We start from the raw sequence: 17,042 nt of genomic DNA on the forward strand, positions 1-17,042 counted from the left end.
GTGGGAGACGGAGCGGAGGAGCAAAGTGCGGCGGAAAGAGGGAGCGCGCTCCACCAGGCACTTGGGTCCAAAGAGGGAAACGGGCAACCGCAGCAGCACCGAAGAAGGAGGCGGAGGAGGCGTCCGAGGTCAGTAGCCCGCGGATCGCCCAGGCTTGTTTTTTCTTCCCCCTCAGGGAAGCCAGCCTGCCTGCAGGCGCCCTCCCCGCCCGGCGTGGCGCTCCTTGTTTTGATAGCAGGAAGCGCGCGGGGAAAGCAGACGGCAAAGGTAAAACAAAGAAAAGTTTCTCTGCGGGAAACTGTTGCTTCCCCAGCCGAGCCCCACCCGCGTGGGAAGCCCGGTCCCCGCCCGCCTTCCCACGCCCACCCCCCAACCTCTCTCCTGCTCGGCTTTTCCCCTTCCCCCGGCAGCCCCTGCTGCTGTTGCAGCTGCTCGGCGCCATAGTTGCTTATTGTTCCCACTTCTTTCCGTCCCGGCGCATCTGAGGCGCGGATCACGGATGCCCTCGAGCCTTTTATTTAGGAACCAGGCGAGGAGCTGGCAGGTCTGAATCCAGCCCAGTGTTCGCTGAGGTGCAAACAAGAGGAGACCCGCTCTCTCTTTTTTTTACAGGGCGGAAGCAGACCGAGAGATCTTACTTCAGCAGCGTGCAGCAAGTTTTCTCTGAACCCACCCCCCATACATGTGGCTTGGTGGTAGAGTTGAGAAATCTCCCCTTCACTGTCTGTTGTTTGTGTTCTAATATTCTTTCAGCTCATCAGACATGTGGCATCCTTCTGTGACTGGATATGAAAGAATTAGTGAAGTAGTGCTTAAAAAAAACAAACACCACTCCCCAAACACCCATTAGTATGCTAGTTTCTGCAGAAGGGAAGGGATATAATCTTGTTTGTGAGTACCAAAGCAGGGGATGGTAGCTAAACTACTTTGGTTTAATTTGAATCACAATTAAAATTTGTGATGATTGTGTATGCTGCACTTGGATTGATCAATAGCCCAATGGGAGTACTTGGCATATCGAAAGGGTTGCTTAATAATGCCATCTTGTCTGTTTCTGTAGTTAGCAATCTTGCCAGTTTTAAAACCTGAGTTTTTCCTGTCATAGGTTTTGCTTGGAGACCAAGATGGGAACATAGTAATTTATCACCCTTCCACCAAAGACTTCATGGCAGCATTACCCATGAACTAATCCTCACTCAAATGGCTTAGATTAATATATGAAATTATGCTGTCAGTCTTAACAAAAAATTACTACAACAGTATCTGGAAAACGTTGCCAGTCTTGCAGGAATGCTTTAGATTTCCCTTGAAATTGGTGTTTTGCCTGAGGAGGAATTTTTGAATTTCATTTTGAACAAAATCTGGTGATAATTATTACCCAAGGAAGAACTACCAAAATCAATATGATTTTGGCTTTATGTAAAATTTCATTGGTAACTTAAGAATTAGTCAGTTGGCCTGTGGATGGAGAAATTGGAAAGCTTGAGACTAAAGCAGTTGAATATTAATGTGAACTCTCACAATCATAAAGCAGCAGCACCTTTTTTCTCAAAAAAGGAGGAAAACAAAGTCCATGAGAGTCAAATGATTATTTTCCAACAAAGGAAAACATTGTTGTCTTAATGTCATCAGCACTAACCGCTCTGTACTAGAAACTAAACTTTATTCGGAATTAACCTTGTCAGTTTTCCAAGGAGGAATGACACACTATGGCACTATACTGACAGTTGCAGATAGGCGCCTTGATCTTTTCAGCCTTGTGCAGTTCATTGTATCTTCCTGTTAAAAGTGAAAATAAGAGTGTATGGATTGATAAACAAGGTTAAAGAGGAGAAGTACAGTTTTCACAATAATAGGCTAGCTAGTTTTGCTTATCTATGTTCTCAGTCAAGTCTATGAAATTTGTCACTAGTGTCAAGAGCTCCAGAAAACATTTTCCATATTTATAATGTTTGTGGCTAAGTCAACATAAACAGATATATGTAGAAATAAAGCTCGTTAGGAGCAATTGACATGTGAAAACGTGCAGATCAATTTAGGTTGCATCTAGATGGCAGTTTCCTTTTGTGATTATTGCATCAAGTAGCAAATGGTAGAAAAGGCACCATAGCCAACAACTAGTGAAAGGGCTTTTATGTGATGCATAGTAGCCACTTTTATCATAGGCTTTCACAGCAACACATCTTGAGCAGATCCCATTGCAACAACATTACGGGAATGTCTTGTGAGCCTACCATGTCAGTGGTGAGCAGGACCAGAGGCAAAAAATAGATGGAGCAATGAAAGTGACTCTTATCTTTGCACGATTGGCTTCATTCCAGCCACATTAAAGTCAGAAAGGTGTGTATACACACACCTATAGGCTGGGTTTGAGCCCCACGTTGGGCAAAAGATTCCTGCATTGCATGCAGCTGGGCTAGATGATCCTCATGGTCTCTTCCAACTGTAGAATTCCATGATGCTATAATGACCCCACATATAATGGGTAAAAAGACCAGTCATGTCAGCTGTATTGTTACTGACTTTTCCTAGAAGCCTCAGAACTTTATGTGCCCTTTAAAATGTTTCTTACCTAAGGGAGGAGGAACTTCAAAGCAGAATATCTGTTAACTTTCCTAGAAGCCTTCCTTTCATCCTTTGTAGAATGAGATCATCCTCCCCAGAGAGATGTATATTCTGCTTGACAGAATATGACATCAATGCATTAGCTAACCAAGATGAGGTAATGCTTTAGTACTCCGGTGAAGCTAGCTAGTAACTGTGTTGTCCTCCCAAGAGCTTCGATGCTTCAGTACGTTAGCATTGGTGTTGTGGAAAAGAAACAAACCGTCAGTGACAGAGCATATGTCTGACTGCACAAAATCAAAACAGATGTCTGCTGATGGATGGGTCTTTTTGTGGCCAAGTTGCTTAATTTTAACAGACTGTTGATTTTCAGGTACGGTGGTACCTTGGGTTAAGTACTTAATTTGTTCCGGAGGTCCGTACTTAACCTGAAACTGTTCTTAACCTGAAGCACCACTTTAGCTAATGGGGCCTCCTGCTGCTGCCACACCACCGGAGCCCAATTTCTGTTCTTATCCTGAAGCAAAGTTCTTAACCTGAAGCACTATTTATGGGTTAGCGGAGTGTGTAACCTGAAGCGTATGTAACCCGAGGTACCACTGTATAAAGTTATTTTTGAAGCAGTATTTTTTTTACCCTGTATTTGACTTTAAACCTGAACAAGTAGCCAAGTGTTGTAAATTGCTATAAACTACCCGTTTGCATTTCCCCTTAGTGGGTTTATTAAAAATGCCTAGCTTTCAGCTAAATTTATGCTCCTTCAGAATAATTATGCCTCAGGGTTGTATTCTCCTTGTCTGAGGGAAGTTGGGGGCAGCTCATTTTTAATTTTTCTTTATCTGTTCTCTTGATACATGGGAGGCCACAATTTTATTTTCCAGAAGCTTTGCTTTCTCCTTGCATTGATTGGCATTAAAAAATTCTGATGATAACACTTTATCCTTTGTTTACAGAAACAACTATGGCAGACATAAACCATATTATGAAATCCTCACAAACTGTGACAGATGCAAAAAAAATCCCTGGTTCTGAAGGGTAAGTGGGGATTTTGGCTATTGGTGTTGGTTGGTTCTTTGTGGTGGTCTTTTTCTTCTCTTCTAGCCACTGTAGGCTTCGGCTTTAGTTTAGATCTCCCTCAAAATATATGGAGTGTCCACCCCATAATATACCCATTCCTCCCATGGGCCTGGCACCAACTGATGGTGAGTTGTGACTCCTCCTTGCCATTAGCCATTATCCTACATGGAAAGACAAGGCAAGCAAACAGCAGTGAAAATGCAGCAACTCCCTGGACTTAATCTTATGTAAAAATGAGAGGAAAATACAAGAAGGGTACCAATCTTAGGAATGCCACTTGAATAAGTTGAGAAAGGCAAGTAATCAAGAAAACAAGTGTATTAAACAACTAGGACTCCGATTTTTAATTCATAATGCATTGATGGAGTAATCATTGAGGGAAATGCAGACGAGCTCTCAATTACAGTGGTACCTCGGGTTACATACAATTCAGGTTACAGACTCCGCTAACCTAGAAATAGTGCTTCAGGTTAAGAACTTTGCTTCAGGATGAGAACAGAAATCGTGCTCCGGTGGTGTTGCAGCAGCAGGAGGCCCCATTAGCTAAAGTGGTGCTTCAGGTTAAGAACAGTTTCAGGTAAAGTACAGACCTCCGGAACAAATTAAGTACTTAACCCGAGGTACCACTGTAATCGCAAATAATCAGTGGATTTTATTCAGTGTAGCACTAATGAGACCATTCCAGTTCCTCTTCTCCTACATCACATTCTCCCCTCATCTCCCACACATGCTGTTCTGGAGGTTGTCCCCTATCTCAGAGCATATTTGCAGAAGGAGAAAGGGAAGTCCTGTTGTGTTGGCTTCTGCTTGCACAGCCATGTCATAGCATCATAGAATTGTAGAATCGGAAGGGACCCCAAGGGTAATCTAGTTCAAACCTTTGCAATTCAGGAATCACAGCTTATTAGCTGAATATGTCCCAGTATGTTTTGGTGTTAGGACTATTAGTTGCTCTTGTAACTAGAAGATTGCTCCAAAGAAAAAGCATACACAGGAGATGTGCTCATGTACAGTTGTACCTTGGTTGACAAACTTAATCTGTTCACAGAGTCCATTCAACTCCTGAAAGTGTTCGAAAACCAAGGCATGGCTTCTGATTGGCTGCAGGACCTTCTTGCACTCAGTCAGAAGCTGTGTTGGACATTCGGCTTCAGAAAAACGTTCGCAAACCAGAACACTCACTTCTGGGTTTGTGGCGTTCGGGAGCCAAAACGTCCGAGTACCAAGGCGTTTAACAACCAAGGTACGACTATAATCAGCTATGTGCCAAAACAACTTGTTTTCAGAGACCTTGCCTGCCCTTTTGTATTGTTGTGCTTCATATTTTATTGTAAAATCCATGCATAATGAGGTCTGTAAGAGAGACTATGCGAATAAATTCACAGAATTAAGGCTAAAAACTCTTGTAACTTTAGTCATTTTGAGATCTGTTCATAGGATCCTCACTTGGTGTATACTAGTTTCTTCACCATCCCACTTTTAAAAAGCACTCAAAAGCTTATTTTTAAAATTCACTTGTACTTTTCAAGGACTACTGTTGTTCCTCTCAGATTTAATACAAAAACGTGGTTTATATTGCATAGCTATGATGTTAGACCCTATTCCTGTGACTATAATCTGTTTTAATTCTGAATCTTAAATTGCTGTAACCTGCCCAGGGATATGTTGTTGAAGGGCAGTTAACACATTAACTAATAATAATGATAATAGCGGTATTGCTGTATAGAAGGTGAATACAAAATGCTCAATGGAGGTCTTGCAGTCATAAAACCTCTTTTGAGCTTCTTGTGTGAAAAATCTTTGCACATTTCTCTCATTCTTCCTACTATGGTTCTGTCATATTTATTTCATCCCAAACATCTTGAATGCAGCTCAGCAGTGCAGGGGAGAGTTTACATCTCATTAATCTATTTCATGTGCTCAAAGGATCAGATCTGTTCTCAATTATCCAGTCTATCTAATACTACAGTGGTACCTCGGGTTAAGTACTTAATTCGTTCCGGAGGTCTGTTCTTAACCTGAAACTGTTCTTAACATGAAGACCACTTTAGCTAATGGGGCCTCCTGCTGCCGCCGTGCCGCCAGAGCACGATCTCTGTTCTTATCCTGAAGCAAAGTTCTTAACCTGAAGCACTATTTCTGGGTTAGCGGAGTGTGTAACCTGAAGCGTATGTAACCTGAAGCGTATGTAACCCGAGGTACCACTGTAATAAAAACATGAAATATTTTCTTTGTTCCATTGTATTTATTTAATAGTGGATATTTGAGGGAACTGTTTATAACTAGGTTGTTGTTGTTTTGCTAGCAATTTCTCATTCAGCATTAACATTCATGCTGTTCTGAACTTGTGCAAAATCCAAAAGATATCAAATTTGCAGTATAATTGTATACATGCAAACTCAGAAGTCCTTTTGAATTCATTTGGACTTATTTGTAGGCAAATGTGTGTAGAATTGTAGCCTCAGTCTGCTTTTTAAATTCAGGATCAGAAAATTGAAAATTTGAGAGAGAGAGTTTAGTTTTACATTGTGTTTTATTTTTTCCTTAGGAAGAGCATACCTATTAGCAAATCTGTGGACTCTGTGATACCGGCAGATGAGAGTTACAGAATGGATCACCCTGAAATGGGAATGTGTCTTTTAGTCAACAATAAAAACTTCCATCCAGCTACTGGTAAGGCTTCCCTCCCTGTAACCTGCTTTAAACTGTCAAAAGTGAAATATATCTACTGCTTAGTCTTTTTCAAAGTTGGCTGTTGTATGCTTAAGGAAGTCTGTAAGTTCAAACATGCCTAGATCTGCCTAGGAGAGAGCTGTTGGTCTTAATATCAGGAGAGAGGAACTTGCGGCCTCCCAGACATTGGTCTCCCAACTTCCATCAGCCCCAGGCAGCATGACCATTTGTCAGAGACGATGGGAGTTCTAGTCTCAAAACATGTGGAGGACCACAGATTTCCAACACCCCTTTTAAATAGCAACGCTGTGCTTTAAGCACACAGTTAGGTGACTTCATTACACCTAAATGAAGCCTGACAATATTGTTCCTTTTACTTCCAAGCTCGATACAATCGTACCTTAGATCCCGAACGCCCTGCGGGTCTAATGTTTTGGCTCCCGAATGCCGCAAACCCGGAAGTGAATGTTCCAGTTTGCGAATGTTCTTTGGAACCCGAATGTCTGATGGGGCTTCCGTGGCTTCTGATTGGCTGCAGGAGCTTCCTGGAGCCAATCAGAAGCCGTGCTTTGGTTTCCGAATGTTTTGAAAGTCGAATGGACTTCCAGAAGGGATTCTGTTCAGCTTCCGAGGTACAACTCCACAAGGTTTTTTCTATACATGTTTTATTTATATACAAGGTTGGTCCTTCCATGGATCAGCGGGTGATGCCAAGTTTAATTGTTCATCTGCAATAAAACCAGTGCACCCATTGTTTCCATTCTTTCTGTGTTTACAGGGTGGAATGTCTTCCATAAATCCTGATATATTTCATATAGGCACAAGTCTTCAGGCTCCAGCTGTGCTTTCCCATATTTTATTTTCATATAACTGAGCAGAATTTGCCTGTGGCATACACTGTTTTCAAAAATTAAGTCAATGCAACTTATTTTCTTTTTTATCTAAAGGGATGGCATATCGATCTGGTACAGATGCAGATGCTGCACATGTTGTAGACACATTCAGGACCTTGGGGTACACAGTCAAGCCTTATAATGATCTTACATGTAAGGAGATTATTGAAGTTTTGCATAATGGTAAGTAGTGATTTGGTGGATGATGTATTGCCTGTTGTGCCAAAATATAAAATATAAACTCTTGGGTTTTTGTGTTGTCCACTCTTCTTAGCAATGAGGAACTTTGATATTAAATAATAATTAGAACACCTGGTGTGGCAGAAGGGTTAAGGGTCCCTTTGTGTAGCAGCAGGCTACATGCGCACCACTGAGTAGGAGGATCTGAAAGCATAGATTACCATCAAAAAGTCTGCTCTGACAGTCTTAAGTCATCTGTTGGAAATGGGCAAGTCTAGATACAGTCCCCTCAACAGCTGGAGATCAGAATTGACCACCTTGAGGGAATGCATATGTGGACCAGGTCCATCATGGAACAATGTGTTTGCAGGCCCAGCAACAAGGTTTGGAAGTTGTGCCCCACCTCCGTGTCTGCTTTCATGAACTCTCCTTAGGTTAAGATTTTAAAATTATATTTTAATTTTGCTTAAGCCTTAAGCAGTGTAATTGGTATTTCTAACTTGGATAACTTCAGAGTCTGAACTGGCAACTAAAAATATTCCTTCCTGATTAGGAATGTCAAGATATATATTCTTCACTCAGGAAAATATTTCAGTCTAGACACTAAGCTCATTCTAGAATAGAAGCCACTTTCAGTCCTGATTTTGTTACCCTTTCATTTGTCAGACCCAACTTTCTTTAAATATTTCCACTTATAATGCTCTCCCACACTACTATTTGCTTTAATAAGATTCTTTTCAATACTCATTTATATAATAAGCCTGCTAATAACTGCTGTCACTGCCTCCTACCTATAAAAAGGATTCTATGGAAAACTCATTCTGAATCAGACCGGACACGGGTTAGAGCTCAACGTCGAGCCTACCAAGTGGCAATGGCGACGGCGAAGAGGGCCTTCTTCGCCGCCTCCATTGCATCTGCAGAAAACAGCAGCAGGAGACTTTTTCAAGTGGTTCGCAATCTATCGGAACCACCTGTACCACCGGGGCCTGGTAGGGACCCCAAGATCTCCTGCAATGCTTTTGCAAAGTTTTTTGCAGATAAAATCGCTCAGATTCAGAAGGAGGTAGACTCCACCGTGGGAGCAGGGCCAGGGCGGGAGAGTGCTAGAGTTCTGTCTGGTCCTGTTACATGGGATCAATTCCAATCTGTTACCTCCGAGGATGTGGACAGGCTGCTTGGACAAGTGAAACCGACCACCTGTCTCCTTGATCCTTGCCCATCCTGGCTGATAAAAGCAAGCCGGGAAGGGCTGGGCGATGGGCTCTGCGGGGTGGTGAATGCTTCCCTCTGTGAGGGAGCCTTCCCAGGCCCGCTGAAAGAGGCGGTCATTAAACCGCTTCTTAAAAAAACATCTTTAGATCCGGCCAATTTGGCCAACTATCGCCCAGTCTCAAATCTGCCATTCTTGGGCAAGGTGATTGAGCGGGTGGTTGCTGAACAACTCCAAGCACGCCTGGAGGAAACGGACCATTTGGATCCCTTCCAATCAGGATTCAGGCCTCACCATGGGACTGAAACTGCCTTGGTCGCGCTGGTTGATGATCTCCGGCGGGCTAGGGACAAAGGTGAGAGCTGTTTCCTAGTTCTGCTGGATCTCTCAGCGGCCTTTGACACCATCGACCATAACATCCTTCTGGAGCGTCTAGAGGGGCTGGGAGCTGGGGGCACTGTCATACAGTGGTTCCGCTCCTTCCTCCTGGGCCGTGTCCCGAAAGTGGTGGTGGGGGATGAGTGTTCAGACCCCTGGGCTCTCACTTGTGGGGTGCCTCAGGGTTCTGTCCTCTCCCCCATGCTTTTTAATATCTATATGAAGCTGCTGGGAGAGATAATCAGGGGGTTTGGACTGGGTGTTCATCAGTATGCAGATGACACCCAGCTCTACCTCTCCTTTAAATCAGAACCAGTGAAGGCGGTGAAGGTCCTGTGTGAGTGCCTGGACGCGGTTGGAGGATGGATGGCGGCTAACAGATTGAGGTTGAATCCTGACAAGACAGAAGTACTGTTTTGGGGGGACAGGGAGCGGGTTGGTGTGGGGGATTCCCTGGTCTTGAATGGGGTAACTGTGCCCCTGAAGGACCAGGTGCGCAGCCTGGGAGTCATTTTGGACTCACAGCTGTCCATGGAGGCGCAGGTTAACTCTGTGTCCAGGGCAGCTGTCTACCAGCTCCACCTGGTACGCAGGCTAAGACCCTACCTGCCCGCGAACTGTCTCGCCAGAGTGGTGCATGCTCTAGTTATCTCACGCTTGGACTACTGCAACGCGCTCTACGTGGGGCTACCTTTGAAGGTGACCCGGAAACTGCAATTAATCCAGAATGCGGCAGCTAGACTGGTGACTGGGAGTGGCCGCCGGGACCACATAACACCGGTTCTGAGAGATCTGCATTGGCTCCCAGTACGTTTCCGAGCACGATTCAAAGCGTTGGTGCTGACCTTTAAAGCCCTAAACGGCCTCGGTCCTGTATACCTGAAGGAGCGTCTCCACCCCCATCGTTCAGCCCGGACACTGAGATCCAGCGCCGAGGGCCTTCTGGCGGTTCCCTCATTGCGAGAAGTGAGGCTACAGGGAACCAGACAGAGGGCCTTCTCGGTAGTGGCGCCCGCCCTGTGGAACGCCCTCCCATCAGATGTCAAAGAGATAAATAATTACCTGACATTCAAAGACATCTTAAGGCAGCCCTGTTCAGGGAAGTTTTTAATATGTAACGCTGTACTGTTTTTAACACTGATTGGGAGCCGCCCAGAGTGGCTGGGGAAACTCAGCCAGATGGGCGGGGTATAAATAATAAATTATTATTATTATTATTATTATTATTATTATTATTATTATCAGCAGGATTTATCCTTCAGATATTAGTATGGCAAGAGCAGGGCAACGTTGGGGAGAATGTAACTGCATTCAAGCCTAAGGTAGCCTTATAGTTGCCACAAATTCATAGGAACGTTAAATTATCCTGTTACTATGTTGCTTATCCCAAAGAAGCTATATGATCGACAATGCTTGTCTCACTTTGTCTATTTGTTCGTTTGAGAGAAGCATTATTGTGCTTGAAGTTTTGCTATTGCCTAAAAGTTTCTTGTTGAAAAAATGTCAAATGAGTATTTGGAATTTCTGAATACTTTATGTTTTCCCTCCACCTGGGTTTTTTGAAGCTGCCAAGGATGATCACAACAAGAGAAGCAGTTTTGTTTGTGTCTTGTTAAGCCATGGAGAGGATGGACTCATCTATGGTACAGATGGTCCTCTGGAGCTAAAAATGTTAACAAGTCTCTTCAGAGGAGACAGATGCAAGTCCTTGGCAGGAAAGCCAAAGCTCTTCTTTATTCAGGTAATTGTGCAAAATTGAACAGATGACAATACTGTGAAGACTTTCATTTAAAAAAACAAAAAAAGTTTCTCAAAGATAAAAGGAAATGTTATGTCTGCGTTATACTATAAGCATAATATCTATCGTTACATTTCTGGGAATATAAAATATATCCAGTGTGTCTGGTAGTGTTAATTTTTTGCTTTCTAGCAGTGTTAATATTTCAGTTTCCATACCATTCCTACTGCTCAGAGAGGATAGCAGCAATATAAAAAAAAACCAAACTAAAAATTCTCTTCCTTAACACTGGCCATTGAAACCCAAAAGGAAAATCTTAACAGTGATTTTAGAAAATGCACAAGCTTAGACACTAGGATCATAGTTGTGGGGCAGCTGCTAAGGATTATTCTTTAAGTTTCCTGCTTTTTTTGACTATGGTAAACAGATGGAAAACAAGAGAACTGCCCCAAATGCCATGATCCCTGTTTATTTTCATTAGGAAATGAAATCAGTATGATGATTTTGTATTTGTCATTTAATTTTAGGTCTCCTACAGAATAATGCATTAATAATGAGAACACATTACTTTATGCCAGGCTTCCTCAACCTCAGCCCTCCAGGTTGAGGAAGCCTGCTTTATACTAATTAGTAAAAGCTTGTCTACTTGGACATCCTTCAGAAACATTAGTCAGGGCTTTCACTGAGAAACTAAAATGGCCAAAACTAAGCATTTGACCAATGCCTCTAAACCATAACCAATTCAGAAAAGCATTTCTTACTGTTTCAGTTTAGGTTGGTGGTTTTCTCACCTGTGACCACAGTTTTAGCAGAGTGCTCTAAAAGTGCTGTGAACTTCTTCTCTGACTCAGAACGGCTTTTCCATGTCACAAAACTGCAAAGTTCAACTTGAAACTCATACCTCATCAAGATTAGCATGCCTCCCCTTTCAAGGTGTGCATAAACGAGTCCTCTTATTCCTTGTTTGTGTTCATTTGTATCCGACTGTTGCCATTTTCAGTGAGCCAATAATGGTAATATTTCTGGCTAGCATTTACTCTTCTGTCTTCCTTTGCGTAGGCTTGTAGAGGAACAGATCTTGATTCTGGTATTGAAACAGACAGTGGCACAGATGAAAGCACATGTCAGAAAATACCTGTAGAAGCCGACTTCTTATATGCCTATTCAACTGCTCCTGGTAAGATAAATGAATAAAAGATGCAGCCTTGTGGTCAAAATAAATCGATGGCTTGTTGGCTTTATAACTTTTTATTTAATGCATCTCCTAGTCCAGGGGTCAGCAAGCTTTTTCACCAGGGGGCTGGTCCACTGTCCCTCAGACCTTGTGGGGTGCCGGACTATAAGACATCCCCCCCACGACTCTCCCCTCCCTTCTCCACAGCACCGGACGAGCGCCTTGTGGCTGCTTACCTGTGTCTTGTGAGCGGCAGGGCCTGGCGGCGGTGGAGGGACGATGAGTGGTGCACGAAAGGGGTCTGGAGAGGGGCTGCTTAAAATGGTGGGCCGCTTGAGCACTGCTGCTGCTGGCATCAATAAAGCCCAGCCCCCTTCCTCCTCTAGGCAGGGTGGGGAGAAGCCAGCAGGAGGGCGGGAGGAGGCGGCGGCACCGTGTGAGGGAGAGGGAAAGAACACGCGCGCTGGCGATCCACACGGCGATTCCCGGACCCTCCACGGGCCGGATCCAGAAGGCAATGGGGCCTGATCCGGCCCACGGGCCTTAGTTTGTTGACCCATGTCCTAGTCCAATAAAGGTGCCTGAATACTTCTCCCTCCTTTTGTAAAACCATTTCATGTACAAAAATGTTACTGGCCCATCAACCCGCATGCACTAGCTAGATAGCCTAAATGGAAAATATCTCCAAATCAACACGGCCATGTATGAAGATGGTTTTTTAATCTCAACACTTCTCTTGGGGAATATTTGAGACTAAGGGGCGGTAGGCTTAACAGCAGGACAAATAAAAGTTGAATGAGATTAATGTGAAGCCCTTTACTAAACTGAATGAACACCCTTGTTCTGGGGCAAAGTTATCTAGTTGTGGTGGGGTTATTGTGACCTTAATCAGTTTAATAAAAGTAAGATTCCTGCATTGCATGGACTAGATGATCCTGGGGTCCCTCTCAATTCTGATTCTCAAACATGATTAGCTTTTGTAGTCTCATTTTGAAGAACATTATATTTTATTCAATTCATTTTTTTCCTTATAGGCTACTACTCTTGGAGGAACTCATCAGATGGCTCCTGGTTTATACAATCACTGTGCGGGATGCTGAAACAGCATGCTACAAAACTTGAACTTATGCAAATTCTGACACGTGTAAATCGCAAGGTTGCAGAATTCAGTTCTTATTCAAACAGACCAGACTTCCACGGAAAGAAGCAGATCCCTTGTATTGTGTCTATGCTCACAAAAGATTTTTATTTTCCTCACTAGCTTCCTACACTGTGATGTGAAAGCTAGCAGAAGAGCACTAGCGTTTTATATTATTTTTAACTCTTGACCCGATGTCCAGTCTCTAATACATAGGTTGTATTGAAATGTTATGACCTATGGAGTGGATTACTACAATCACTAGAATAGTGGGATCACTTGCTAGTTCAGAAATTCTAGTTTGGAAAATGAAAATATATGTAGATTTGCAGTTATGCTCTAACCTCATTGCTAAAATAGATTGAAGGAAGAGATCAACAATTACTGTCAAAATAAAGTATCAGTTACCGCAGACTGAAGAGCAGTAAAAGGTTACTTTTAGTTAACGTTGGTAACTGTTGCAGCCCAATCCTGGGGTTATTTACCTGAAAGCAAACTGTTGATAGAAATGGTATTCCCCCCCCCCAAGTCAATACCATTAGAATTGGAGAAATTAATGTCATGACACGAGTGCAGTTTTTCAATATGGCGTAAGGACTAAACTATTATCTTTCATATACAATCATGTAGCACAATCAAACTTGTGAGGTAGTTCTTCAGCCTTTTAGAAATGGCTATATGAAATGCTTTTTGAGCCTTTTCAAAGCTTTTTGACCACTATAGAATACCTTAAGATTTTTTTTTAAAAAAGGAGGTGCTTCTTTTCTAATAGATGGCAAATGGTTCTTGGAACGCTGATCCTTACTGGATCCAGGCCTTAAAGCAGTTTTGCATGCTTACATTCACATTTCAGTTTAGGCAGGAGTGTTGTGCAAGTGGTAGTTTGTGAAGAGTATAAATTCAGCCTGTTCCTAAACACATTTTTGTGGTTCTTAGTTTTATTTATATATTCTGTTTGATGATAAGAAGTATATGAAAAATGCATGTCCCATTTCCCAATCCTGATTCTGATTCCTTTTTTAAAAAGCAGCATGTTTTAAAATACTAAGACTTAGAAGCAAGTATGTAAAATAGAAGGTCATCTTCAGCTCGAATTAAAATATTTCTTCGGCCCTTTCTAGCATGCAGATTCTTAACTACTTTCTTCATACAACTTTGTGTCCTGCCCGCATTGGCTCATTCTTAGCTTTCTTGACATGGCTCTTACAAGTCTGGGCTACGTGTCCCTGGTGACCTGTCCTTCCTTATCCCTTTTTTTGAAGGTTGCTTCTATTTTCAGCTTATTACTCAGCTTTTTGTGCAGCTACATTGTCTTTATTATTTTTTAAGACATCTGTCATTTTTCTTTCTCATCTGGAATCGTTAGTGATTGTGTCCTTAGTAACTCCTTTTTTAAAAACAACAACAACCCAACTTGTGCCTGTCTGGGGCTCTTTCCCCCAGTACTATAGCTATGGAATCTCACCTAGTATTTCTCTGATACCATGAAAAAATCTTTCCTGAAATGAAAGGTTCAAGTTTTGCTACACTTTCTTCCACCTTTCCATATGTAATGTCATCATTACGTACAGTAGTTACTTTCCCCCCTGAAGTTCTCACCACTTCCCTGCTGGTTAAGATCTAGTCAAGAATAGCCAACCCCTTGCTGCTTCCTCCACATTGTGAAAGAGATGGTTTTCAGCAAGGTATGTCAGAAATTTGTTGCATGATCTGTGCTTAGCAGAGTTTGTATTCCCACAGATACCAGGGCATTTGAAGCGTTATTACTTCTTTGAAACATCTGTAATTTGTTTCAGGACATGTTTCCCCAATCTTCCTTGGTATTGCAGTCTGTAGTATACTCCAACCATGATGTTTTGCTTCTCTTATTTTTACCCAGGGCTTCCCACAGGGACTATCATGATCACTATCTGGGATTACTTTCTAGGTGTGCACATTTGATAGGTAATGCTATTCACCTTCCTTCACTCAATATGAACTTCTGTAGATTTCAAGTGGGCTTACAAATAAGTAAGTACAGGCAACATGGTAGTTAATAATTTATGCTAAACCATGGTTTTGCACAACACGCACAAGCAGGTTCAGTGAACCTTGTTTTTGCAAGCACTCCCTTTGCCCTCTTCACACATGGTCAGGAGGAAGAGTTTAGAAGCTTTTGCTTCCATTTTCGGTTAATGGGTTTGTTGCATCACTGAATTGGCAACCTGTAGCTAATGTTACTTATGGCAACTTTCAAACCATGGGTTACAAAGTTAGCTTGCACTATACTATTCGTAGTTCGTGTCAAACACAATTCTAGGTCTAGATGGCACAGCAAACTGCAGCTAACTAAAAGTGGAAGAAAAAGCATCTGAGCTCCTCTGCCATGCAGGGAGGATATGAGCCAAGGCTTGCTGTGCCTGTGCATGTTGTGCTCAATATTAACATGATAGTGAATGTCTTCAGGCATGGATAAAAGCTTGTGTTAGTGAACTTGTGATGCTTGCAATACTCGGAGAAATTATTGTGAGTGTAACTGAGATAGCTGTGCATGTTTCGGGTTGAGACCTTTCGTCTTGATCCAGATGGGAGATAAATGTGCAGAAATAGGTTCTGCATGCATGTAAGATTTGCCAACAGCAAAATAGGAAATGGGAGCAAGTGGGACAGAATACAGCATTCGCTGGTGTATGTGCATATCATGGCTCTTTGGAATAGAGTCGCAGATCCACACTTCAATGTTTCTTGAAGTTTTGGTGTCCTTATTCAGCCATGGGGGCTCCTGGATTTGATCCATCCACCTACTCACCACCTGCTAAATAACTCTGAACTTTGAGAAGCAAGCACAGCAGTGTGCTTCGAATGGCATAATATGCAATAGTTTCTATACATTTGAACTTATGGTCAGCTAAATAAATCAGTTAATTTATTCAGAAGAGTTGACTATGTCTCTTGCTTAGAGGCATGAATCTTTTAAAAAGAATAATACAGAGCAATATCTGAAACCACCCATCATTGCAAACAAGATTTTTGGCAAAGGTTTAAATTATTAGATATGATTAATTTATGCGTGTGACTGTGACTATCTTAACTCCTGTATGAAAACCTAATAAACCATGTGCATTGTTTAACTAGCTTTGGTTACTTTTTTATTTAAAAAAACCTAGACATTTAGAACGTCTTACAAGTTCCAGTTTCTCGGTCCTGTTTAAAGTGTATAGATAATCATATTAACCCACATAGAAAAAAAAATATTCTACAGGTAAAGTTTAAAGAACACTTGCCAAATACAGATGTGAACTATTAACAGCAATGCAACCTCCATTTCAGGCAATGAGTTGGCCTCAAAAGTATTGTTCCTCTTTAATGTCACTCTGCCTATAATTTAGTGTGGCAAAAGAGACATTGTTCACGTGTCATGTTAAACCATAGCTTAAACAGTGGTTAAGACAAACATGCAGCATGCAGTAAATTCTCAACTTTGCTTCTTCCCCACTTGTGGCCATGACAGGACCAACGAGTGGAACTCAACAAAATATTTGTACTAACTCAAGGATTAGTGCTTGTGCAAGAAACAGGATTTCCCCCCCCCCCTTCTTTCTTCACATGCATCCTTTTTTAAAAAAAATAATTTTTATTAACTGGCCAATCACATCAGATTAAATCACATCACATAAATTCTGAATTACAAAGTCAAATTTTAAATTTTGTTAAATTCTGATCGGCAAGTCCTAGGCTCTGTGGTTTAACCCACAGCGCCACCCATATGTTGATGGAATGTTCACTTTAGCACTATGCTGAAGACAATCTAATATAAAAAAAAAAAACTGCTCAAAACAAATAGTCACAACAACAGGGTGTGTCCTAAAATATAGTTCTCAAGTATCAAAGGCAAAGTCTACCTCATCCATCCAAAAATTGCCTCCAGACACCAATTAAGGAGTTCTGGGTTAAACCACAGAGCCTAGGACTTTCCGATCAGAAGGTTGGTGGTTCGAATCCCCGTGACGGGGTGAGCTCCCATTGCTTGGTCC

At 42.2% G+C, this 17,042-nt stretch overlaps 1 protein-coding gene across 4 annotated transcripts; it reads left to right on the forward strand.

Annotated features, from left to right (window-relative positions):
- The first annotated feature begins 28 nt into the window (after nt 1–28).
- Nucleotides 29–16,139, forward strand: CASP3 (caspase 3). 4 transcript variants are annotated; one of them, XM_053402525.1, is made up of 7 exons: nt 29–128; nt 3,519–3,600; nt 6,191–6,315; nt 7,263–7,391; nt 10,545–10,720; nt 11,777–11,894; nt 12,926–16,139. In XM_053402525.1, the coding sequence occupies exons 2-7, from the start codon at nt 3,527–3,529 to the stop codon at nt 13,150–13,152; spliced, it is 849 nt and encodes a 282-aa protein (XP_053258500.1). In that variant the 5' UTR covers nt 29–128; nt 3,519–3,526; the 3' UTR covers nt 13,153–16,139. The 4 variants fall into 4 exon arrangements, with proteins under 4 accessions (XP_053258500.1, XP_053258501.1, XP_053258502.1 ...); XM_053402526.1 differs by lacking the exon at nt 29–128 and adding an exon at nt 171–267; XM_053402527.1 differs by lacking the exon at nt 29–128 and adding an exon at nt 660–891.
- Nucleotides 16,140–17,042: the final 903 nt, after the last annotated feature.

This window comes from Podarcis raffonei, chromosome 9 (assembly GCF_027172205.1).
Source record: "Podarcis raffonei isolate rPodRaf1 chromosome 9, rPodRaf1.pri, whole genome shotgun sequence".
Taxonomy (NCBI): domain Eukaryota; kingdom Metazoa; phylum Chordata; class Lepidosauria; order Squamata; family Lacertidae; genus Podarcis; species Podarcis raffonei.

Excerpts from the sequence above, each read along its gene's own strand:
- CASP3 (XM_053402524.1), top strand. The coding sequence starts at position 3,491 with ATGATAACACTTTATCCTTTGTTTACAGAAACAACTATGGCAGACATA. Across the intron at positions 6,316-7,262 it reads AAACTTCCATCCAGCTACTG|GGATGGCATATCGATCTGGT; the intron begins GTAAGGCTTCCC and ends TTTTATCTAAAG. Across the intron at positions 11,895-12,925 it reads TGCCTATTCAACTGCTCCTG|GCTACTACTCTTGGAGGAAC; the intron begins GTAAGATAAATG and ends TTTTCCTTATAG.